The sequence below is a fragment of the Leptodactylus fuscus genome, chromosome 11, assembly GCF_031893055.1.
Source record: "Leptodactylus fuscus isolate aLepFus1 chromosome 11, aLepFus1.hap2, whole genome shotgun sequence".
NCBI classification, from domain to species: Eukaryota; Metazoa; Chordata; class Amphibia; order Anura; family Leptodactylidae; genus Leptodactylus; species Leptodactylus fuscus.
In genome coordinates, this window is record NC_134275.1 from 78,916,819 (window position 1) to 78,942,151 (window position 25,333).

The window sequence follows — 25,333 nt, forward strand, 5'->3', positions numbered from 1 at the left end:
TTTTCAACGCAGGACCACAACGTACTGAGCAGTTTGGGGAGACTGACGGTTCTCTTCCCTTATGAATGTCGCTGTGTGAGGGTCCGGTAACCTGCCACCTATTAGGGCCCATTATAAGGGTCCAGTGATGCCAAATAGTCAGCGCCAGCACTCAGCACCCCCTGTTGTTATAGTTGGTGATGCCCCCAGCAGTTTTACCCTCGTCACCCCAACACCTTTCACATAAAAATACATAAACCAGTCCAATACCAATAAAAGATGCAGCAATCCCCAGGCGGTGTCACTGACAATTACCTATTCATACCAGAAAGTGCTGGAGCAAGAACAGATTAGTGACTTATTAGTCTACAAATTAACCCTGAATGTGGGCGCAGGACTACAGGGAGGGGCGAAGAAAAATACCCAAAAAAGCTGTCATATTAATAAAACATGATAAACAGAATATTCTTAAAGGGATTGATACTATATACATGTTATTACGGTGATATGTTGGTGTATTGTATGTTCTAGCATGTAGGTTCTATAAGACTGTGAGTGATTAGGCTCCGCCCAGAACAGGTAGGAGTTATCAAAATGGGTCAAAAGAAGAATCTCCGTCTGCCCTATTAACGTGGATCCAGACCCCCATGACGTAACATCATACCATGATGGGTGCGGACTGCCGGACCAGGCTCACTCAGAGCAGAGGAAGCACGGACGGCGCACAGAAATCATCCACGTGTCATCCAATCGGGGCCCAGACACATGTACAAGACGCATATCGCAGGTGTACAAGGATTTGTTAGGCAAAGTCCATGGGGATCGGATGTTCTTTCTCACATTCAGTTAAAAAGAAAATGTCCGGATGTTACGACCAGTAAAAAGATCTACAAGTAACATCACAAGGAGTCAGCCATCGCCCGACATGTGATCCCCAGGTCCTAATATTACATATCCCTGAAGAGGAGACGTTTATTCCACCTGAGCTGAGGACAGAGAGACCACCGAAACCTGCAGAGAGAGGAAAAGCAACAAAACAAGGCTCCACCTGTACAGGACCCAAACCAGCACCGCTCACCGGGACCTGCACTAAGCTTATACTCCTCTGCCAGTGACATAGATATACTGCTAATGGTGACACTAACCTATCATCCCAGTCCTGCAGATAGATAGGTTACTGTCACCAGAACCAGCATATTACCCCAGTCCTACAGATAGATAGGTTACTGTCACCAGAACCAGCATATCCCCAAAGCCCTGCAGATAGATATGTTACTGTCACCAGACCCAGCATATCACCCCAGCCCTGCAGATGGATAGGTTACTGTCACCAGAACCAGCATATCACCCCAGCCCTGCATATAGATAGGTTACTGTCACCAGTACCAGTATATCACCCCAGCCCTGCAGATAGATAGGTTACTGTCACCAGTACCAGTATATCACCCCAGCCCTGCAGATAGATAGGTTACTGTCACCAGAACCAGCATATCACCCCAGCCCTGCAGATAGATAGGTTACTGTCATCAGAACCAGCATATCACCCCAGCCCTGCAGATAGATAGGTTACTGTCACCAGTCCCAGCATATCACCCCAGCCCTACAGATAGATAGGTTACTGTCACCAGACCCAGCATATCACCCCAGCCCTGCAGATAGATAGGTTACTGTCACCAGACCCAGCATATCACCCCAGCCCTGCAGATAGATAGGTTACTGTCACCAGTCCCAGCATATCACCCCAGCCCTACAGATAGATAGGTTACTGTCACCAGACCCAGCATATCACCCCAGCCCTGCAGATAGATAGGTTACTGTCACCAGTCCCAGCATATCACCCCAGCCCTACAGATAGATAGGTTACTGTCACCAGAACCAGCATATCACCCCAGCCCTGCAGATAGGTTACTGTCACCAGACCCAGCATATCACCCCAGTCCTGCAGATAGATAGGTTACTGTCACCAGAACCAGTATATCACCCCCGCCCTGCAGATAGATAGGTTACTGTCACCAGAACCAGCATATCACCCCAGCCCTGCAGATAGATAGGTTACTGTCACCAGAACCAGCATATCACCCCAGCCCTGCAGATAGATAGGTTACTGTCACCAGAACCAGCATATCACCCCAGTCCTGCAGATAGATAGGTTACTGTCACCAGAACCAGCATATCACCCCAGCCCAACTCCAAGGTTTATGAAGCTCAGCCTCGGCTGCCACAGGGCCGGTTTATTGAGGAAGTCCAAAGCTCCTCTTTATGTTCCACTGTGTGAACACACCCTGAACACCAGTCTTGACGCCTTTCATTGGACCCTGTTCCGTTTGCTCATGGTATAGGTGCAGATTCTTGTGACCTTTTCTCTCTTATATGGAGTGATCAGCTCTGGCAACAGCACACGAGAGGTTAAACAGCAGCGATCGGAGGAAACACTGCCCCCTGCTGTCAGAGTGTATATGAGGCCTTGTATTGCAGCCATTGTGCCCTGCTCAGTCAAAGTGGTAATGCAGGTGGGATCGGCACGGTATGGAAGAGTTAATAAAGTTCAGACAGCCGTGAAGTTTCCTTGTGCACGGACTGCACGTGACACACAACATACAGAGAACACGCGCTCCGCCCATCCCTGTAACACATACAGTAATCTCTGCTGAAAGGAACCTTTCCTATCTATTTACCATCAACATCCCGAGCTTCACTCCACAACTGACCTGAAACAATGCAAATATGGCCGATCCAGCCGAGCACTGTGCAGACAACATGGCCGCCGCGTCCTTCTGTGAACGGACCGCTACCTACTAACTCACGTACACTCCTATATATATAAAAAAGACAAGATCTTTATTTAATTCGTGAGACTGGACGATTTACAAGACAAAGATCAGGCAGGAGAACGGTGAGCAGAGCAACGCTCTGCAAGATCACTACTGTGCCCTTCCGCAGGACACTGTGATACTCTGCAGGATCTCAGATTAGGGAAGAGACGTCCTGCAGGGTTCCTCTTGAACTAGACTCTTGTATGAAAGTCTAACCAATCAGACAGTCTGAGGGGGAGGAGGAGGAGGAGGAGGAGGGGGAGGGGGAGGAGGAGGAGCCACTGATATCGGCACCGAATCTGGAACCTCGATCCGAGCGAGGCGGCTCTGCTCCAGGGCGATGGCTTCAGCCGAGTGCTTGCACCGCTCCGATCCACACTGACACGTGAAGTATTTGCTCTTGATGTCCCAAAAACGGTCACCGTAGTCAAACCTAGAGGGGTAAAGGAAACGCAGAGAGGGCGGGGTCACAACAGAGATCAGAGGTCAACGGAGATTAACCCATTAACTGTCACTTTAATATAAATTGTAACAACCCTCCCAAAATGTTTCTTTCCATTAAAGATTTTGAGTTTATGGCTCAAGTAAATACTCCTGGCAAACAACTCCAGCGCCTTATGTAACCCTGCAGGGTAAGGTCACGCTGATTATTTGGGTCCAGAACCTGAGGCAGCCCAAAATACGGGGCAGGTGTGACTGGAGGTAATCCAGCCTCGCGCTCCTCTCCGGATTAGGCCCAATGAATGAGCCCAGTCGGGAGAGTCTTCAGGATGAATCGCGAGGCGAATCCACCTGAGAGAACGAGTGCCTCGCTTCTTTTTCCAGGAGCCGGAACAAACCAAATGACCAGCTCCTATTGACTTCAATGGGAGCCGTCTTTTTGGTCATGGTTCTGAGGTGGCTATCACAATCCTGACCCTGTGTGAACTTACCCTTAGGCTTACACCATTAATTTGTATTCCCCTCTACATTCCCTCTAAGGCCTCATTCACATTAGCTTTCAGGGACTCTGCTTGGGCACCTTCCAAACGGAAACCTATCGGCATTAAAAATCGTTTACCTGGGAAACCCGCGGACCCCGTAGACTGTAACGAGGACTGTTCGGTTTCAGCTCCAAACATGTGGAGGGGAAAGTCCTGCAAACGGTACGTTTCTCTCTGCGTGTTTTGTGCTGAAACCACACGGACCTCAGACTATGGGGTCCGCATATTTCCCAGGTAACACGGTAATGTGTCTTCAAACTTCTAGGCCTCGGTACTAGGGCAAAGCCGACTGCTCATGCCCACCAGCCACAAGAAAATGGCCACTTATAATACTGTGTAAGCAGCCATTTTCTTGTGGCCGGCAGGCATGCACAAGTTGGCTTTGCCCTAGGCCTAGAAGTTTGAAGCCACCGCTGGAAGAAGACACAGGGAGACCCTGTTCCTGAAGAAGATGGAGGCGGCGCTGGAGCGTTCTCTTGCAGCATTGGAGACACCCCCAGTGCTGTTTGAGCGCCGAGGACCGCCCCCAGTGCTGCGAGAGAACTCATTTGCATACCGACGAAAACCGGATTATATACCGAATGGCGGCGCGGAGAAGACATCTAAAGGTAGGAGAAGAATAGACTTTCTTAAGGCTATTCCTATGTGTTAAGGACAAAAAAATTGACTTTTAATGATAGGATCCCTTTAATGTAGTTTTACGAGACCTTTTGTATTTTGTGGGTACTGAAGACTTTTTTCATCAGTTTTTACTACTTTTTGTTTTGAGAGTATCCGGTATTAGCTTATTCGCTTCTTCCCATTCAGAACACATGCATGCTCAGCCAATAAGCTGAACCCTTCAATGGGAGCTGTAACAATGGCTCCAGAAGGGGGAAGCCCTGGCCAAAAACGCACTGCATGAAGAGGTGACGACGGGTGCACCAAAAACCTCGCCTGCATGTCATCACAGATAATATTTCAGAAAAGGAATTCCTGAGATTCCGGGTAAAAAGAGAAATGTAATTTTGCTTACCCAAGCTCCTCCCCTGCCTTGATGTCCCGCCCACTGAAAAAGGCAATGCGGGGAAAGCGCAGATCCTGGTGGGACATGAAGACTCGGACGGGGATCAGGTTGGGCTCACACAGGTGGTTAATGAATCGGCTGACGTTTCCATAGTAACGGGCGTCTATGCAGTACACCTCGCCGTCCTGAGAGAGGAACAAGGGTGTGAGTGGTGAAGGCGCAGAATATACGGAAGTGGAAACAGTCAGCATGTGTCCCATCTAACGTATGGCACATACAACCCGCCATATTACAGTCTTATTTAGGAGGAATTTTTATAGTCATGGTAAAATAAGTATGTGCCGACACATAAACCGAAATAAACCGGACCTATAAGGACAGCCATGGAGTACAGATAAATAGTCTCAGATCTAACCTTGTTATCCAGGTCAAAGAGATAGGAATCGTCTTCTCTCACATCAGCTTCTGCATCGGAGATCAACTCCCCAACATACCTGAGGAAAAGACAAGGAGCTCAAGACACAGGACGAGTATACAGACTGTATTATACTGCAGAGCTGCGCTCACTATCCTGCTGGTGGAGTCACTGTACATATATTACAGGATGTATAGGATTATATTACAGGATAAGTAATGTAATGTATGTACACAGTGATTGTACCAGCAGAATAGTGAGCGCAGCTCTGGAGTATAATACAGGATAAGTAATGTAATGTATGTACACAGTGACTGTACCAGCAGAATAGTGAGCGCAGCTCTGGAGTATAATACAGGATAAGTAATGTAATGTATGTACACAGTGACTGCACCAGCAGAATAGTGAGCGCAGCTCTGAAGTATAATACAGGATAAGTAATGTAATGTATGTACACAGTGACTGTACCAGCAGAATAGTGAGCGCAGCTCTGCAGTATAATACAGGATAAGTAATGTAATGTATGTACACAGTGACTGTACCAGCAGAATAGTGAGCGCAGCTCTGGAGTATAATACAGGATAAGTAATGTAATGTATGTACACAGTGACTGCACCAGCAGAATAGTGAGCGCAGCTCTGGAGTATAATACAGGATAAGTAATGTAATGTATGTACACAGTGACTGCACCAGCAGCATAGTGAGCGCAGCTCTGGAGTATAATACAGGATAAGTAATGTAATGTATGTACACAGTGACTGTACCAGCAGAATAGTGAGCGCAGCTCTGCAGTATAATACAGGATAAGTAATGTAATGTATGTACACAGTGACTGTACCAGCAGAATAGTGAGCGCAGCTCTGGAGTATAATACAGGATAAGTAATGTAATGTATGTACACAGTGACTGCACCAGCAGAATAGTGAGCGCAGCTCTGGAGTATAATACAGGATAAGTAATGTAATGTATGTACACAGTGACTATACCAGCAGAATAGTGAGCGCAGCTCTGGAGTATAATACAGGATAAGTAATGTAATGTATGTACACAGTGACTGCACCAGCAGAATAGTGAGCGCAGCTCTGGAGTATAATACAGGATAAGTAATGTAATGTATGTACACAGTGACTGTACCAGCAGAATAGTGAGCGCAGCTCTGCAGTATAATACAGGATAAGTAATGTAATGTATGTACACAGTGACTGTACCAGCAGAATAGTGAGCGCAGCTCTGGAGTATAATACAGGATAAGTAATGTAATGTATGTACACAGTGACTGCACCAGCAGAATAGTGAGCGCAGCTCTGGAGTATAATACAGGATAAGTAATGTAATGTATGTACACAGTGACTATACCAGCAGAATAGTGAGCGCAGCTCTGGAGTATAATACAGGATAAGTAATGTAATGTATGTACACAGTGACTATACCAGCAGAATAGTGAGCGCAGCTCTGGAGTATAATACAGGATAAGTAATGTAATGTAATGTATGTACACAGTGACTGCACCAGCAGAATAGTGAGCGCAGCTCTGGAGTATAATACAGGATAAGTAATGTAATGTATGTACACAGTGACTGTACCAGCAGAATAGTGAGCGCAGCTCTGCAGTATAATACAGGATAAGTAATGTAATGTATGTACACAGTGACTGTACCAGCAGAATAGTGAGCGCAGCTCTGGCGTATAATACAGGATAAGTAATGTAATGTATGCACACAGTGACTGCACCAGCAGAATAGTGAGCGCAGCTCTGGAGTATAATACAGGATAAGTAATGTAATGTAAGTACACAGTGACTGTACCAGCAGAATAGTGAGCGCAGCTCTGGAGTATAATACAGGATAAGTAATGTAATGTATGTACACAGTGATTGTACCAGCAGAATAGTGAGCGCAGCTCTGGAGTATAATACAGGATAAGTAATGTAATGTATGTACACAGTGACTGTACCAGCAGAATAGTGAGCGCAGCTCTGGAGTATAATACAGGATAAGTAATGTAATGTATGTACACAGTGACTGCACCAGCAGAATAGTGAGCGCAGCTCTGGAGTATAATACAGGATAAGTAATGTAATGTATGTACACAGTGACTGCACCAGCAGAATAGTGAGCGCAGCTCTGCAGTATAATACAGGATAAGTAATGTAATGTATGCACACAGTGACTGCACCAGCAGAATAGTGAGCGCAGCTCTGGAGTATAATACAGGATAAGTAATGTAATGTATGCACACAGTGACTGCACCAGCAGAATAGTGAGCGCAGCTCTGGAGTATAATACAGGATAAGTAATGTAATGTATGTACACAGTGACTGTACCAGCAGAATAGTGAGCGCAGCTCTGGAGTATAATACAGGATAAGTAATGTAATGTATGTACACAGTGACTGTACCAGCAGAATAGTGAGCGCAGCTCTGGAGTATAATACAGGATAAGTAATGTAATGTATGTACACAGTGACTGCACCAGTAGAATAGTGAGCGCAGCTCTGGAGTATAATACAGGATAAGTAATGTAATGTATGTACACAGTGACTGTACCAGCAGAATAGTGAGCGCAGCTCTGGAGTATAATACAGGATAAGTAATGTAATGTATGTACACAGTGACTGCACCAGCAGAATAGTGAGCGCAGCTCTGGGGTATAATACAGGATAAGTAATGTAATGTATGTACACAGTGACTGTACCAGCAGAATAGTGAGCGCAGCTCTGGAGTATAATACAGGATAAGTAATGTAATGTATGTACACAGTGACTGCACCAGCAGAATAGTGAGCGCAGCTCTGGAGTGTAATACAGGATAAGCAATGTAATGTATGTACACAGTGACTGCACCAGCAGAATAGTGAGCGCAGCTCTGGAGTATAATACAGGATAAGTAATGTAATGTATGTACACAGTGACTGCACCAGCAGAATAGTGAGCGCAGCTCTGGAGTATAATACAGGATAAGTAATGTAATGTATGTACACAGTGACTGCACCAGCAGAATAGTGAGCGCAGCTCTGGAGTGTAATACAGGATAAGTAATGTAATGTATGTACACAGTGACTGCACCAGCAGAATAGTGAGCGCAGCTCTGGAGTATAATACAGCCATGTAAGGAAGGATTGGTATAGGAAAAGTAATGCAGGTGTGATTTTTTTTTTCAGCCACATGATTCTTTGCACTAGGTAAGTCTATGCTCTTCCTTGTACATGTAATGCTGGAGTCTCTCATTTCCATTGAGTTGGTAAGTTCTATCATCTGGCTACTTACTCGCAGATAAAGGATCCCTGGGGAATGGCCTGCAGCGCTCTCACTCCCCAGCCCATCTTAGCTGTACGGTAAAGCTGCAGCCGGACCCTGAGAAAGACATGTCAGGTAAGTCACATCACTGTCACAGAGGGGTTAATGTCCATATATTACTCCGGTAATGAGAAGGACCTCCTGTATATGGGACAGTTACTGCTCTTATAACCTTGCACTGGTTTGCAATCTTACAGTATTGCTGAACGGGGTTATATTTATTGGAGGGATTCATCTTTGTTGGAGCAAATCTTACTTGATGCCGCTCTGCACCACCCTGTTCTTGCACGTCTGCCAGCAGGCACAGGCTTGGTTACATTCAAAGATAAGGGGGGGCTCAATCTTATTAAATTCCTGGAGCAGACGACCATCCTACAGACAAAAACAAAGGGGCACAGGTAAAATAACATGAAGGTAAGAGCAAAAAAGCAATAGAGAAGACCTGAGACCCCCCCCCCCCACACCATACAAATGCTCACCTTATCATACCAGCAGCGGATACTGAGCTGTCCGCACAGGCAGTTACTAGATGAGCAGTCGTCCTGGCAGCTGCAGTTCTGTACATAATAAGGAATAGGGTGAGGGGTGGACAGAGAGACCAGGCAGAGGGCGAGACAGGAAAGGGGCGAGAGCCGTACCTGCAGGTGAGTTATGTTGCGGTCAATACTCATGGCTGACGTTTCACAGTTCTCCGACACGTACTTGTAGTCGTCTGGGGTAAGTTCTTCATCCACTCCGTTCACACATGGAATAGGAACGTTTTCATAACCGTGAGCAATGTCCCTAGAAGGAAAGAAATGGGGGGAGGGGTTGGTACCTCATTGTGACTATCACTCGTACCCCTCCGCCATGTGTCCGCCCCCCCCCCCCCCCTCACCTGCTGATGATCCTCTCCGTACGGACTGCTCTATTGAGGATACCTTGGCGGATCTTCCGATTGAGCTGTAAAGCGTACCAGACATCTGTGTTCTCCAAGGTTAGGTCGCACGGCGTGTCGCCCTCGTTGTTACGAACTTCTGTGTCGGCGCCGCGAGACAGGAACAGGCTGAAGAGAAATGAGATCCATCAGAAATCAAACTCAACATGTCATCTGTGTATATGGACGCATTGCCGAAAATAAGACAGGATCTTATATTATATAAGATAAGATAGGTCATAACTTATTTGCCTTGGATGTCTTATATTTTTTCCATAACAATGCACTCACCAGACCCCCTTACACCCCCAAAAATTTAGAGTTGGCAAGTGCTAATGGTGGATGGGCTCTCGCATACAGATCTGTGTCGCTCCTGGCTCGGGCACCTTGCCGGTACAGCAGCGTTCCACTGCAGCCAAGGGTAGTAGCCGGCTCCCCCTGGTGACCAGAGGCACCACAACATAGACATGCCAGCGGGACTACCCGACCTGTGTGGTGTGAGAAACCAGCACTAGTGATAGTCAACTCAACTCTCTCACTAGTGCCATCTTGTGCAGATAGCTCCCTTAAGGTCAATGTGTGAATCTCTTGGGGGTGCAATTCTTTTTGGGGTGTCTGCTTTCACTGAATCAGGGTCTACTGGATCTGTCCTGCTGTATTCCATTTACTTTTTTACATGTATAGCAGTCTGGACACTTTTTTTTTTGAATAAAATGAAGCTAGGGCTTATTTTCAGAAAAACACAAGTTGTAAACTTTTGGATTTCCCACCCCACTTAGTAAACGTAGACTCAGCACCTAACTCGTCCCAGCAGTTGCTCACACGGTGGATTTTTGCACCAATTTTGAGGCAGGTTCCACTTCAAAATCAGCATCAAAATCCGCCCTGAATCTGCTTGTAATTGTTCTCAATGAGAAGCAGAATGCTAAAAAAACTAAGCACCCTGCTCGATCTTGCAACAGATTGCGGAGCTGCAGAACCCACTTTGCTAATATGACTCAGGCTGAGGGTGAAAATGGTGACGGAAAGGGAAATAGAAGAAGAACCTGAGGCAGAAGTCAACCTCAAATTACTCTTCCAATCACATCCATGAGAACATAACCTTAGAAGGCCAATGTGCATGGACTAATGGGTCCCCAGCCTGTGCACGGAAAGATTTTAGTTTCCAGCTTGCTAGCCCAATGTAAAGAGGTTTCACCTTGGCCTGTTATCTGAATCTTCACCTGTGCTGCTTGTCCAGACCCATTGCTTGGATTACCAGTAAGCACCAACTCTGCCAGATCTGCAGCTCTGACTACACGCCTGCCTGTCCCCTCACGTGTGCCTCTTAACCACTACTCCTAGAGGTCGGTCCCCTGCAGAAAAATCCAGATCCCTGCACAGGGTTTAAAAGCTGTAATCGGTATATGGTATATCCTTTATAGACTAATGGCTCTTACTTTACGCAGTGGATGTAGCCTTCACGAGCAGATATGTGCAATGGCGTATCCCCATGGAAGTTTACTGCATGTAGATCGCACTGTGCGTTCAGTAAAACCTCAGCAATCTCCGCGCTGCCAGTGAAGGATGCCCAGTGTAGGCAGATGTTTTTCTCCTGTCGTGGGGACAATATGCAAAACAGACGTCAAATCAAAGCTGACAGATGGCACGCGATGCAGGAGGAGTAAGAGCCGGGTACTCACATTGTCCTGCAAAGTAACATCTGCCCCCCTAGTCAGCAATGTACGGATCACATCAATGTGCTTGTGCTCCGCAGCCCAGATGATCGGTGTCCAGCCACCGTTATCCTAAGGAACACATCAAGGGTTAAACACAAGGCTTCTGTGATAGATGTGGATATATAAGAGGTTGGCAATCTCACCTGGGCATTCACATTGACCTGGCCTGTAGAAAGCAGGAAACACAACATCTCCAGATTGCCGCTTTTGGCTGCGTGGTGAAGGCAGGTAGAGCCGTCCTCCTCCTGAAACATGGAAATAACCAAGAGAAGCTCAACAGAAAGATCACAATTAGAGATGAGCGAGTACTGTTGGGATCAGCCGATCCGAACAGCACGCTCGCATAGAAATGAATGGACGTAGCCGGCACGCGGGGGGTTAAGTGGCCGGCCGCTCAGGTGCTTCCATTCATTTCTATGGAGCGTGCTGTTCGGATCGGCTGATCCCAACAGTATTCGCTCATCTCTAATCACAATGTCCTTGACTATCGTTCACGTTGTCTGAGAAAAAAAACCATGTGGGGAATTTGTTTTTATCAAAAACAAAACTGTGAAAACAGTGACTCAGGGTCAGAATGGGTCGAGGATTGTGATATTATAATATCGAATACAAAATTCTATTTTATTAATAAAGGTGATTTGGACATTCTCTAGGATGGTAAAATAATCGCAGTCCCCATTATAGAACTCTATGCAGTGCCGGTCCCTCAGTTATTCCTCCTAGAAATTCACTAACTGGGCGTTACTAGTTGGGGGTGTGGCCTTGCGCAATCACTGCCGATTGGTCAAAATCAGACAGTAAAGGGACCTCCCACAACTGATACCGTTTCCTAACTATTCATGAATTTCCAAGAGGAATAATAGAGGAACAACACAGACTTCTAAAAAAAAGATTAAAAAAATGACTCCTCTAAGCCCCCATTGCCGGTGGTGACAGCTGCTGCCTCCTGTTTAATAGATCTAATGTAATGGCACGGTGAGGATCCGTCAATAGGCTGTCGTGTTAATGGATGGCCCCCCACCCTATTTCATTGCGGTGGCTGATGATAACAGCGCCCATTCTCTGCTGGGAAAATGGTGCCTTGACAAAGCTAATAGCTATGGCGGCAGAGGTGAGGAAGGGGTTACACACCTATTTTGCCCTATGACCTAGGCAGAAGCTAACAAACCCCTTGATGTAATTCGGATACCTGATATACTTCTGTAGTGTATGGAGGGGAGACGTTACCTGGTGGTATACACAAGCTCCGCACTGAACCAAGTACTTGGCAACTTCTATATGATTGTTAACAACGGCTTCTAGGAGAGGGGTGCGGAGAACCTTGTCAGTGGCATTGAAGTTGGCACCGGCCTGAGGGGTTAAAAAAAGAAAAACATGGCAGAGTAAATTTTTTTTAAAAAAAGGTACATGGTCCCATGGTAAACAGTGTGGCTGTGGCAGCGGTGCGGCACCTGTACGAGGATATGACACAGCTCCATGCTTCCTCTCTGGGCGGCGGCGTGCAGCGGGCTTCTCTTCAACTGCTGATCGTTCAGGAAATTGGCGTCCTGGTTATCCACTAGTGAGTACAGAAGACGCGGTGTGAGAATAGTGTATAGTAGTCACCCTGTATACAAGGCCCCCTAATTGTGGGGGAGCACAGAACATACTCATAGGCTGACATCACTTCAGACAGCTTAAAGGGATCCTATCGTTAAAATGCTATTTTTTCTCACCAACATGTAGGAATAGCCTTAAGAAAGGCTCCTTCTCCTACCTTTAGATGTCTTCTCCACACCGCCATTTGGTATATAATCCGTTTTTCTTCTGTATGCAAATGAGTTCTCTTGCAGCACTGGGGGCGGGCCCAATGCTGTGAGAGAAATCTCCAGCACTCCCTCCAGCTTCATCTGGAATGGCCTCTTCATGCATCTTCTTCTGCCGCTGGTTTCAAATTTCTACGCATGCGCAGTCAGCTCTGCCATCGGGCCAAGCCGACTGCACATGCCTGCGCTCCATTTTTTATGTAAAAAGCCACAAAAAATGGCCGCCGGCATATGCAGTCGGCTCTGCCCAAGGCCTGATGGCAGAGTGGACAGTGCATGCGTAGAAGTTTGAAGCCAGTGCCGGAAGAAGATGCGTGAAAAGGCCGTTCCAGATGAAGATGGAGGCGGCGCTGGAGAGTTCTCTCGCAGCATTGGAGACTCCCCCAGTGCTGTTTGAGCGCTGAGGACCGCCCCCAGTGCTGCGAGAAAGCTCATTTACATACAGAAGAAAAAAGGATTATATACCGAACGGCGGCGCGGAGAAGACATCTAAAGGTAGGAGAAGAATAACTTTTCTTAAGGCTATTCTATTCTTAAGGATCTAGGGGACGTCTAGTGCGGGTCAGGCACTCACTCAGCATGAGCAGGACTTTCTGCAGTTCCCCAGCCTTGACACTTAGGTAGAGCTGCCTGGAGTTGTAGCGAATCTTCTTTCGGCTTCTTCCTTCTCTCTTTTGCTGGTTTAAGCTGCAAGGATAAGACCATTAAAAACTGTCACAAGCGGTGACAATCGGGCACCAGGACAAAACCAAAAAAAAAAAGTTTCCTACTTGTCAGTCTCTTGGGACATCAAAGCTTTCTGTAGGGCATCGCGGGCGGGACCCTGTGGCAGACCAGCAGCACTGAGAGCCATCCCCGATGGAAGGAGAACTGAGGGCCCTTCAAGACCTCCATTGAGCGCTGGATCATCAAGAAGGGACCGTTTGCCGTCGCCTACGCCGCTCATACGCGCACTGACAGCGAGAAGAGACAGGCTGTAAGAACAATCTGACAAAACTAATACAAGGTACGAGCCAAAAAGAGAGAGAAGGAACTCACCTAGGCTGTGTAGTGTCTGCCCTCCCCGGACCACTACCATCATGCGGAGGTGGGGCAGGTACAGGGATGGGGGTATCGGCTTTTGCTATGGTGATCTGCTCCGCTTCTGTTGCGTCCTCGCCGCAGTGAGGACAGAAAATGACACCATTTAGAGGAGAGACACAGGCCTTGTGGAAGCGATGGTTAATCCTGAAGTCAGGGTGGCACTCCAGGAACGTCCCCTGCAGGGAGGAGAAGAGTTACAAACGATGTCACAGGACCACGCACTGTAATGAACGCCTCCCAATCTGTACTAGAAACACAGACTCATTTATCTGACAGCCAAAAGTCTATGGGGAGAAAGGACTAAGCTACAGACACAGAATTGGGCGTGTTCCTCAAAGACATGGATGAAAGTTAGGAGGCCCCCCAGACACACGACATGGTTGGCTGTTCCTGCTAAAGATGGCAAGTTCTGTACTAAAGTAAGTAGAGGAGACTGAGGTCAATAATGCTCAGAAATATCAGAAGAAACATACAGGACACTACAGAAATGCAAGGAGCAAAAGAGACCAACAGGTGGAGAAAGAAGCATTATTCTTTAAAGGGATCCTATCATTAGAATCCCTTTTTTTCGACCTAACATAGAGGAATAGCCTTAAGAAAGACTATTCTTCTCCTACCTTTAGATGTCTTCTCCACGCCGCTGATCAGTATAAATCCCGGTTTTCTTCAGTATGCAAATGAGTTCTCTCGCAGCACTGGGGGCATCCCCAATGCTGCGAGAGAACTCTTCACCAACGCCTCTGACTTCTTCAGGAAAGGCCTCTCCCTGTATCTTCTTCTGTCCTGGGTTTCAATCTTCTAGGCCTTGGGCAGAGCTGACTGCACACGCCCAGGCCGCAAGAAAATGGCTGCTTTACACAGTAAGCGGCCACTTTCTTGTGCCTTGAGCAGAGCCGACTACGCATGCCCGGGCCACAAGAAAGTGGCCGCTTACAACGGCTTACTGTGTAAAGCAGCCATTTTCTTGCGGCCTGGGCACGTGCAGTCAACTCTGCCCAAGGCCTAGAAGATTGAAACTCAGGACAGAAGAAGATACAGGGAGAGGCCGTTCCTGAAGAAGATACAGGCGTCACTGGAGATTTCTCTTGCAGCATTGGGGACGCCCCCAGTGCTGCAAGAGAACTCATTTGCATACTGAAGAAAACCGGGATTTCTACTGAACGGCACCACAGAAGACATTGAAAGGTAGGAGACAAATAGACTTTCTTAAGGCTATTCCGATGTGTTGGGGAGAAAAAAAAAAAAAGGGTATCCAATGATAGGATCCCTTTAAGAGGACATATTACACAGTTCCTTATAGTAGGGCTGGGCTACCAAAATCGGGATTATTCGGGTATATTAGCTTGATGATGATTAATGGTGAATATTTAGGATATGCCCCTTTTAACAGTATGTATATTGTGTTGGGCGAACCAGGGCTACTATTATACCCTGGGCGTCTCTACAGGGGAGGTGATCAAGAGTAGAAATAATGATGGCGGCCGCCCGGACCGATCGGAGGCATTAACTCTTCCGGCAACTCAGTCAAAGCTGACCAAGGCGCCATTTTCAAGGCGGCACGTGGGCGCTGCCATTTTCTTGGTGATCGCCGACACCCAGAGTAAGCTCCGGGGCCGTCATCACGTTACTATGACAGCCGGGCTCCTTGGCTTGTCATTACATTGCTTCTATTGCAGGCTATACTACATAGCTTGCAATAGAAGTGCTGGTATTTTGCAATGCATTGCATTAGTGATCAGACCCCCTGGGGTTCAAGACCACTAGGGGGTCTAATAAGTGCAAAAAAAAAAAAAAAAAAATATATATATATATATATATATATATATATAATATATATATATATATATATATATATATATATATTTTTTTTTTTTTTAAAGTATTAAAAATTCAAATCACCCCCCTTTCCCTAGAACACATATAAAAGTAGTTAAATACTGTGAAACACATACATGTTAGGTCTCCCTGTGTCCGAAATCGCCCGCTCTACAAATCTATAAAAATATTTTTCCTGTTCAGTAAACGCCGTAGCGGGAAAAAATAGTCAAAAGTGCCAAACCGCCGTTTTTTTTCACTGTTTTGATTCTGATAAAAATTTGAATAAAAAGTGATCAAAGCAAAAGCAATTCCCCAAAATGGTAGAACCTAAAAGTACACCCGGTCCCGCAAGAAAAGACGCCCTATGCATCCCCGTACACAGAAGTATAAGAAAGTTACGGCTGTTGGAATATGGCGACTTTTAGAAAAAATTTTTTAACACAGTTTTGGATTTTTTTTTTTTTAAGGGGTTAAAATGTAAATAAGACCATAGAAATTTGGTATCCCTGGAATCGTACCAAAACACAGAATACAGGGGACAGGTCATTGTTGCTGCACAGTGAATGCCGTAAAACCAAAGCCCATAAGAATGTTGCAGAAATGCATTTTTTCTTCAAATCTACCCCATTCTGAATTATTTTCCTGCTTCCCAGTACATTATACAGAATAATTAATGGCGGCATCATGAAGAAAAAATTGTCCCGCAAAAATTAAGACCTCATATGGCTCTGGGAGCGGAGAAATAAAGGAGGGGAGTCAAAACCGAAAAACAAAAAATCAAGAAGGGAAGGGTTAAAAGCTCAACACTATTGTGATAACCAGACTGAAATAACAGACGCACAAAATCACTTTGGTAATCCGGACTGACAGTCGGTTTGGGTTATTTGTTGAGTAATTGGCCAGCCTTAGTCACTTGTAAAGGTAGTGACCGCTTAAAGGGATTATACAGGATTAGAAAACATGGCTACTCACTTTAAGAAAGAGCTCCACTTCCTCTTCTCAGCGAATGACATCAGATCCGCCGGTCACACGGCCATGCTGCAGCTCAGTCCCAATCATTTGGATGGGAGCGAGATGCAGCATGATCATGTGATCAACAGATATGATGTCACTGCCTAAAAAGAGGAAGTGGAATTCTTTCTGAAAGAAAGCAACCAGGTTTTTTCAATTGTGGATAATCCCTTTAAGACTGTTACTGAGAGCTACTCACACTGGTGCAGAAATATCCACATCCGGGGCAGCAGTGATGTTTGACCATTCTGGCGCGGTGGCTTTCACAAAGGACCATGAGAGGGACTCTGCTGGAAGGACGCATGGTCTCTCGCTTGGTGATGGGGGCATTGCATCCACTCAGCTAAAACACAAAGGATGGAAATTTAGGTCCAAAACTTCCGAAAGTCAAATTAGAAACATAGCAGTAAGCTGATAATGTGCAGATTCGGCAGCATGGCGTTCTCCTCTCACCTCTCCGTCTACGCTCTCAGTGGCCATACACATGTTATTGGCTTGCTCGCAGACTCTCTCCACGCTGGGCGCCTCCATACGACAGCTGCACAGGGGAAGCTCCTCAAAGCGCTCGGTGTCCATGGAGCTGGACTCATTGCACACGCCTGTAAATAAACCCGGGACGTCAGCCTAGTAAGTAAATACAGACAGGCGTGTAGGCATAGCACAGGGAGCAGAGGCAAACAGCAGCCACGGGGTCTTTAGTGAGGAAGAAGCACAGGGACTGGCTGGAGCACATCGTGTCAGTAGAGTATTAGGTGAGGGCACAATGCCGGCATGCACAGCACACACTAGTGGGTGACAAGTTACCTGTGTGATTGGGAGACAGAGTCCCCTCACTGGGCAGATCCAGGGATCCCAGAGGCACCTCTGTATACTCACTGTGTGATCCCCCTACAGTACTAGCAGCTACAAGAGGAGGGTATAATGTAAGGCGACAGCTCTATGCCTACCATGACAATATATATATATATCTACCCACCCCTGACACCCCCATCCTCTCACCTGTTCCAGGTTTTTCCCTCTCTCGCCTCTTCCTTTTCCTTGTCGGTTTTAGCCAAGCCTTGTCCATCTTCCATTTCTTTTTGCCTTTCCTTTTGAGGCTGCTGGAGCTCTGGAGGAGCAGAACAATTCAGTACCGGCCGCTGGGACAGAGAACGTATTACATATGTCTACAGCGACCGGATCGACTTACTCTCTCTGACTGGTTTCCAGATCCTTCTTCCTCCTCCTCCTCTTCCTCCTCCTATGAGAAGAAAGCAGTTAAGTTTCGAGACAGTGGCTTCCTCTGCCAGGATCTGACTTGCCCTCTATTTACCTTGCTGTCGCTATCTCCTTGGTCCTCCATAGACATGCTATCATAGAAGAGGCTGAACTCTGTGCCAACATCTGGCTCCCAGTCCTCGCCCTCCATGCCGTCAGGGTCCCGAGAAGATCCTGGAGCAGGGGAGGAGGGCACTGAAGGGTGCTAAAGAGGGAAGAAACATTACAAATATCATGCATCGGGGGGCTCCTTTAGTTTTATTAATCCAAGTAGGTGCAAAATTCTGCTCAGTTGCATCCATTATGGGTGGCTGGGTCATGTGATCACTAGAGATGAGCGAGTACTGTTCGGATCAGCCGATCCGAACAGCACGCACGCATTGAAATGAATGGAAGCACCTGGTACTTCCGCTTTGACGCCGGCCGGCCGCTTAACCCTCCGCGTGCCGGCTACGTCCATTCATTTCAATGCGTGCGTGCTGTTCGGATCGGCAGATCCGAACAGTACTCGCTCATCTCTAGTGATCACCAGTATGACCATCAGTCCAGAGCTTGCTGTCCTGTGCAGACAAGATGGCAGGCTCTTGTGTGTGGGTGACATCCTGTGAACTACAGCATTACATCATCTATCATCCCTCCCTTCCAATTCTACCACCCTGTTTAGAAAGAGGAGAGTGCAGTGATATAGTAGGCGAGTGCATATTAGGATCATCTGAAATGATAAGACGTCCCTGAATCAAAAAGCCTGTCTACATCAACTGTGAGTACTATGTGCAGAATCTCCAGTGTATTCTACGAGATGCAGCTTCACTCTGCTTTCCTTAGAGCGAATTGGAAGAAAGTTATCAAAAGAAAAATGCAAGAAAATTGGTAAATATGGCATTTTATGCCTACTGTTCTAACACTCAGGTAAGATTGACCTCATTTCACATTCTGCCACTTCTCACGTACATGAGGATACCCAACGTGTGTGCTTTACTTACTGTATGGGCACGGGCCAAGGCCTGGCACATAGGGAGGCAATTTTGCCTTTCCTAGGTCACAAATATAACAATTGATTTTCTAGCCCCTGGAGCGCCAAATTAACGGTCAGCCCACGAATCCCATCGCTTACAAAAGAAGACACCACATTCAATAAGTGGATTTGCATCTTCTTAAGAGTATCCAGATTTTTTTGTGAAATGTGGTTGAAAAATATTCCCAAAAAAATTCCGCTCCCCAATGTATTCCTCTACAGCAGTGGTGCCCAATATGTCGATCGTGATCTACTGGTCGATCGCAAAGGAAGTATGGGTCGATTGCGTGACATTTTTTTTTAAATTTTACTTTTTTTTTTTTTTGTTTGAACCAGCGCAGGAGAGCTGTCTAAATAGGGCCACACTGGCAAGTAGTAACAGTACAAGGGGTTCCCTTTGTGTAGCAGGGGCTGCATTATTTCCAATGCTATTTTACTGCTAGTGGGAAAATGTCACTGTGTGCTGGATCACTATGCGTTCCTGCACCTTCACCATCCTCAGGTAGAATGTCCCCTGAAGATGAATCTGAAGTGACACTTCTATTGTCACTGTCTAAATAAAAATCACACTCGCATGTCCCCTTCGAGTATGGTGTGGTACTTCTGCTCTGGTGTCTTCCTGAGTTCTGCTGACTGGCCTCAGTGATCACGTGGCCAATTAATGGACTCAAGAAGAGACCTGCAATGTCTAAGACGACCAGACCGTACTTGGAGGCAACGGAGAACAGTGTAAAGGCAAGTATGGATTTATTTTTCACTGCCCACAGACGCCCATTTTTGCCTGTACATCCCTTTTAAGGAGTAAAACACGGCGAATCCAATTTCAATATTTTTTCTCCCAATGCTCAACTTTCACTAACCTCAGAGTCCTTTGACATGGCAGCGAGTGTATTAGAGTTATGTAAGGTGCTAGGTCTTCTCTGTGTAGAATCTGAGGGAGAGAGAAAAAAGGAGACGCCCTAATTAGAATATGGGTACCGCTTATGTCAGTATTGGGAGCATCCATGGTCAGGTCAGTATTGGGAGCATCCATGCAGGGATCACCCTGTAGTGTGTAGCAGTTGCTTCTTTTAGACTGTGTTTATGTAGCAGAGGTGAGAATGTGGCCGGGTGGTAATGAATACTGCTGATGTGGCTCAGTTTGATTTGGGCTGCTCTACCCCCTCTATAGTCACGGCTATACCATACCTGGGCTGTGTCTGCTCCCCATTTCGGAGTCTTTCCTCATACTCGGTTTCCCCTGATCTGTATAGTACAGTCCATCTGCTGAGATCTAGAACAAATTGATAAACAGATCAGATATCCCGCACCTCCGGGACATGAAATCGATGGCGGGGTACACTTACATTGCCAGCACGTGGGATGGTTTTTCTTGCTCTGTGCACTTTATCTGATCCGTCTCGGTTAATATTCAGCAATCTCATGGCCAGGGTCTGTGTGGTGTGCGGCATCTTACCAGCCCCTGTAAGAGTCATCTTGGCTCTGCTGGAGACCGGTGAAGAGGTCAGAGATGGAGGCGTAGGGAGGGACTTGGACGCATGACCTGTTAGGTAGAAGAAACAGAAGGTATCACCATTGCTGGGTGCCGTCTTACCACCCATACCGGGCAGGGGGTGGTAGACTATGCTGGAGGGTATTACCTGTCAGACCTCGAACAGGAGGGGAAAAGTTCAGGTTCTCCTTCTCTGTCTCCACTGTGTCATCCTCTTCGGTGGTCAGGCCTCCCCCCAGAGACACTTCCTGGGTCACTTCAGTATTAGCCTCACCTAAACACAAAAAGGAGCACATGGTTCAGTCCATGTATATGGAGAATCTTTATTTGCCTGCAGCACAGCTCTGTACATGGTAGTGCAACTGCATCCCATTCAAATGAATGGAACAAAGCTAGGTGTAATACCAAATGGCGCCACTGCAGAATAGATGGCGCTGTGTCTGGTAATAAAAATGATTTGCCACTCGTGTAAGCGCCTCAGCCTCCCCAAAGAGCTTATTGGTGGGAGGGACTAAGTCAGGACCTCCCACCACTCCTTGGAGAGCTAGACACTCACTTCTATAGCCTGCGCTGACACATTGTCACAAACTATCAGGCATATAGGGATATATGATATAGGGATATATGATATAGGGATATATGATATAGGGATCACAATGTACATGAATTCCTATCAGTATGTCTTTGTAGAATGGAAGGAAATCCATGCAAACACGGGGAGAACATACAAACTCCTTGCAGATGTTGTTCCTGGTGGGATTCGAACCCAGGACTCCAGCGATGCAAGGCTAACCACTGAGCCACCGTGTTTCCCCAGGCAGGACAGGTTTGTGGTGCTGATGTGTTTACCCGTAACTTAAACTTACCCCTGCTGGTACTAGAAGACAATCCCATGGCGTCTTTCTCATGGGGGGTCTCCCTCTCCGATTCCCTTGCGGGCAGGGCCTGGATGAAGAACAATATTTGTTAGGGCAATGATCACACAGAAAATGGTACAGGGTGGTCTCAGCTCTTACACCTGCACTGATCACTAGGATAGAAGGACCCTAAATGTAAAGACCTCCAACACTTATGGGGATAGGACGTGGAGGTGCAGCCATTACCTGGGCCCAACAATGCAAATGTGTGGTGTTGTAAAAATAAAGCGTCACTTAAATGAGTTTTTTTTCCAGGTTACAAGAATATTGATGAGCCTTCTTTAGCATAGGTCCACAGTACCAGATCAGCGGGGGTCCCACACAAGGACTCCAGGGTGACCCTGACAATCTCAATGTTCTCATATAGGGAGGGCTCGCCCTATGAGATAACAGAGGCCACGTCAGGGTACTTAGACAGGACATAAACAGTCTTAAAGTGGGGTTCTTAGACAAAGATACTGAGGAGGAATCCTTAATATAGGCCATCAATATCAGACAGGTGGAGGTGCCCCCAAGATCAGCTGGTTGAAGAGACATCATCCTTCTGGTCTAAGGCCACACAGGAATAGTCCCCGGTGGGATTTTCATAAGGGACATTCCTGTGGCAGAAACTAGCCAAACTCTGTGCAGCCGGCCCGACTGTGCACTGCAGAGGAAGAGGTCAGGGCTGAGCCTGCAGCAATAACTGAGGTGAGGCGCGTACAAACCTGCAGTGCACGGCCCCATGGGCACGACGGAGTGTGGCGCCGATGCTGTACCCTAGCAGCTCCTTATACGGCCATGTCATATAGGAACTTACCAGAAAAACGAATAACACAAGGCACTCAATGCTATGCCTTCTGCTCAAAACAAAAATCGGCACCACCTAGCCGGGACACTCAGTCGTGTGAAAGTGACCTTGTGATGCAGAATTTAGATGCAATAGGGCACATTTATCCATCCAAGTCTGACACTTTTCTGTCTACATTTGTGACACAATTTATAGTGCGCAGCATTTACAATGTATGTATGAACACTGTGCACCAGAAGGGGCGTGGCTGAGAAAAGAATGGGCGTGGCTGAGAAAAGAAGGGGCGTGGTTTAAAAGCATCTAACGTTACGACACATTGTGCAAAGCAGACCAAGTGTAAAATATATATATATATCTCCAGCCCCGAGGCACAGAACGGGAAAGCTGACTCAGGGCACTGTCGGCTTTCTAGCGGTACATAAAACCGCATGTGTCCGAGGACATGAAAGATCTTCCTTGTTGTCAGTGAACCTGCACTAATACATTGTAGCAAAATAATCAGAACAGGAGACAGGTTTGTGCTGCACCAGCTAAGAGCATTGCTGGATTGTAACAAACCCTCAGCTGTGAAAGTCCCGTCAAGTGAGAGACCTCCGGGCATAAACAAGAAGGATCCCCGTCACTGACAGCAGATTACATAGACTTCCATACAGCAGTGTCTCCAACGTTGTAAGAACTACAACTCCCAGCTGTAAGCTTGTATAACACTCAATATGCTGGGCAGCTGTCAGGGCATGCTGGGGGGTGTAGTTCTTTATGGTAACAGCTGAGCATCTGTTAGAGCATGTTGGGCATTGTAGTTCTTTACCAGCTGGGCATCTGTCAGGGCATGCTGGGGGGTGTAGTTTCACAACTAGTGGGCATCTGTCATGGCATACTGGGGGTTGTAGTTCTGCAACAGTCAGGCTCTGTCAGAGCATGCTGGGAGTTGTAGTTCTGCAACAGTGAGGCTCTGTCAGGGCATGCTGGGAGTTGTAGTTCTGCAACAGCTGTCAGGGCTTACTGGGGGTTGTAGTTCTGCAACAGTCAGGCTCTGTCAGGGCATGCTGGGAGTTGTAGTTCTGTAACAGTCAGGCTCTGTCAGGGCTTGCTGGGAGTTGTAGTTCTGTAACAGTCAGGCTCTGTCAGGGCATGCTGGGAGTTGTAGTTCTGCAACAGTCAGGCTCTGTCAGGGCTTGCTGGGAGTTATAGTTCTGCAACAGCTGTCAGGGCTTACTGGGGGTTGTAGTTCTGCAACAGTCAGGCTCTGTCAGGGCATGCTGGGAGTTGTAGTTCTGCAACAGTCAGGCTCTGTCAGGGCTTGCTGGGAGTTGTAGTTCTGCAACAGTCAGGCTCTGTCAGGGCTTGCTGGGAGTTGTAGTTCTGCAACAGTCAGGCTCTGTCAGGGCTTGCTGGGAGTTGTAGTTCTGCAACAGTCAGGCTCTGTCAGGGCTTGCTGGGAGTTGTAGTTCTGCAACAGTCAGGCTCTGTCAGGGCTTGCTGGGAGTTGTAGTTCTGCAACAGTCAGGCTCTGTCAGGGCATGCTGGGAGTTGTAGTTCCCCAGCCCCTAGACAGGAGCTCCCTGCTATACCTCCCATCAGTGCAGACACAGGGGCTCCCCAATACTCAGGGGACCTCCAATCTAACTCCAGCTCTTGTGGAACTACAACTCTCAGCACCCCCACGTGCGCTCATACTGGGCCTTGTAGTCCCACAACAGAGGGCGATGCCCCCAGCCCGGTCCTGCCATGTCCCCGCAGCCCCATCCTCACCTGTTGCTCCCTCACCTCTCTTTGTCTCACACACTCCCCTCACTCTCTCCCAGCCCCTCCCGGCCGCCCGCACTCCCCTCATCCCGCTCCGGCCCCAGTTCCGCTCCTGTCCGCCCGACCCGGCTCCCCCATTCTTCCCCCCTTTTACTCCTCACTCTCTCTCCCGCCGCCTCCATCGCTCCTCAGCACACACCACTTCCTGTCTGGCCACTGACCTCACGTCCGGCTCTCCTCACAGCTGATTGGTCGGGTTCAGTTCCAGAGGGTGGGTCCTAATACTACAAACCCATCGACTCTTTGATTGGTTCTTCCGTTACCATGGAGAAATACGTTCACTCAGCTTTATTCCGATTGGACAACGCTTTCCCCGTAGCCTTTATTGTAAACATTTTGCGTGTCAGGCGTCACGTGACCGCCAGCGGATTGGTTTAAAACACACCCAAGCCTCGATGTCACACGCGGGTCCGTTCTCTTAAAAGGGCAATGCCATTTCTGACAACCCATTGGGACATGGCAGCCATTTTTTAACCCCTTAAGGGCCAGAATATTTTTTTTTTGTTTGCTCCTTTACCTTTCAACAGTCACTATTTTTTATTTTTCTGTCAATGTCAGCGTCTTGTGTTTCGTCATTTTTGGAATTATTAGCGATTCTGCCATTGCGCTCCAGCCATCCATCTAAAAAATTCCTTTGCAATTTTTTTTCTAACGGGTCACATTGAAGTCTTGACAATTTTTACGTTAAAACCTGTAATCATTTGACGTATTTACCTTATAACGTGGAGAACTGGATTCTAAATTGGTCATAATAATTAGTGATGAGCGAGTAGTATTCGATCGAATACCTCCTCGCCATAGGTATGCGTGTAAGCGGCCGAACACCAAGGGGTTAAACGCATAGAATAGTTGATGTGCTTAACCCCTTGGTGTTCAGCCGCTTACACGCATACCTATAGCGGGGAGGTATTCGATCAAATACTACTCGCACATCTCTAACAATAATAGATTCGTCATGGCTTCCACTGTCATATGTGGTTTCCACCTGGGCACCGCCTTCTTTATAGATTCCATAAAACCGCCACTGTCATGTTATACGACTATGGCTGTGTCTGCTATGAATTCTTTGTCAACAAAAAGTAATGTCGGATCACATTAATAAGTTTTTAATCCAACCCCCCCCCCCTCTTGTGCTTGGTGCATATAATATTGCACATATTGATGGTCCTAATACTTATGGTACTCCTGCCCCAGTAAGTGGAAAGGTGTCATCAT

The 25,333-nt window shown here is 47.0% G+C and overlaps 1 protein-coding gene across 2 annotated transcripts; it reads right to left on the reverse strand.

Moving 5' to 3' along the window:
• Positions 1 to 2,816: 2,816 nt before the first annotated feature.
• EHMT2 (euchromatic histone lysine methyltransferase 2) lies at positions 2,817 to 24,277 on the reverse strand. 2 transcript variants are annotated; one of them, XM_075259296.1, is made up of 28 exons: positions 24,220 to 24,277; positions 21,472 to 21,550; positions 20,754 to 20,879; positions 20,460 to 20,656; positions 20,302 to 20,386; positions 19,974 to 20,044; positions 18,154 to 18,303; positions 18,031 to 18,081; positions 17,841 to 17,949; positions 17,646 to 17,744; positions 17,295 to 17,440; positions 17,041 to 17,184; positions 13,968 to 14,188; positions 13,700 to 13,882; positions 13,504 to 13,616; positions 12,576 to 12,682; positions 12,352 to 12,474; positions 11,268 to 11,369; positions 11,089 to 11,193; positions 10,846 to 11,000; positions 9,368 to 9,535; positions 9,129 to 9,273; positions 8,970 to 9,047; positions 8,747 to 8,862; positions 8,461 to 8,547; positions 5,197 to 5,275; positions 4,791 to 4,966; positions 2,817 to 3,225 (listed from the first exon to the last, which is right to left on the reverse strand). In XM_075259296.1, exons 1-28 carry the CDS (start codon positions 24,238 to 24,240, stop codon positions 3,012 to 3,014), a joined length of 3,450 nt encoding a protein of 1,149 aa, XP_075115397.1. In that variant the 5' UTR covers positions 24,241 to 24,277; the 3' UTR covers positions 2,817 to 3,011. The 2 variants fall into 2 exon arrangements, with proteins under 2 accessions (XP_075115397.1, XP_075115398.1); XM_075259297.1 differs by lacking the exon at positions 17,646 to 17,744.
• Between the last annotated feature and the right edge of the window lie 1,056 nt (positions 24,278 to 25,333).

Bases quoted from the DNA above. Each gene is read 5' to 3' on its own strand.
- EHMT2 (XM_075259296.1), bottom strand. From the start codon at position 24,240: ATGGAGGCGGCGGGAGAGAGA. The intron at 17,950-18,030 runs GTAAGTCGATCC...CTGCTCCTCCAG, and splicing joins CTGGAAACCAGTCAGAGAGA to AGCTCCAGCAGCCTCAAAAG. The intron at 13,617-13,699 runs GTAGGAAACTTT...TTATCCTTGCAG, and splicing joins ATGTCCCAAGAGACTGACAA to CTTAAACCAGCAAAAGAGAG.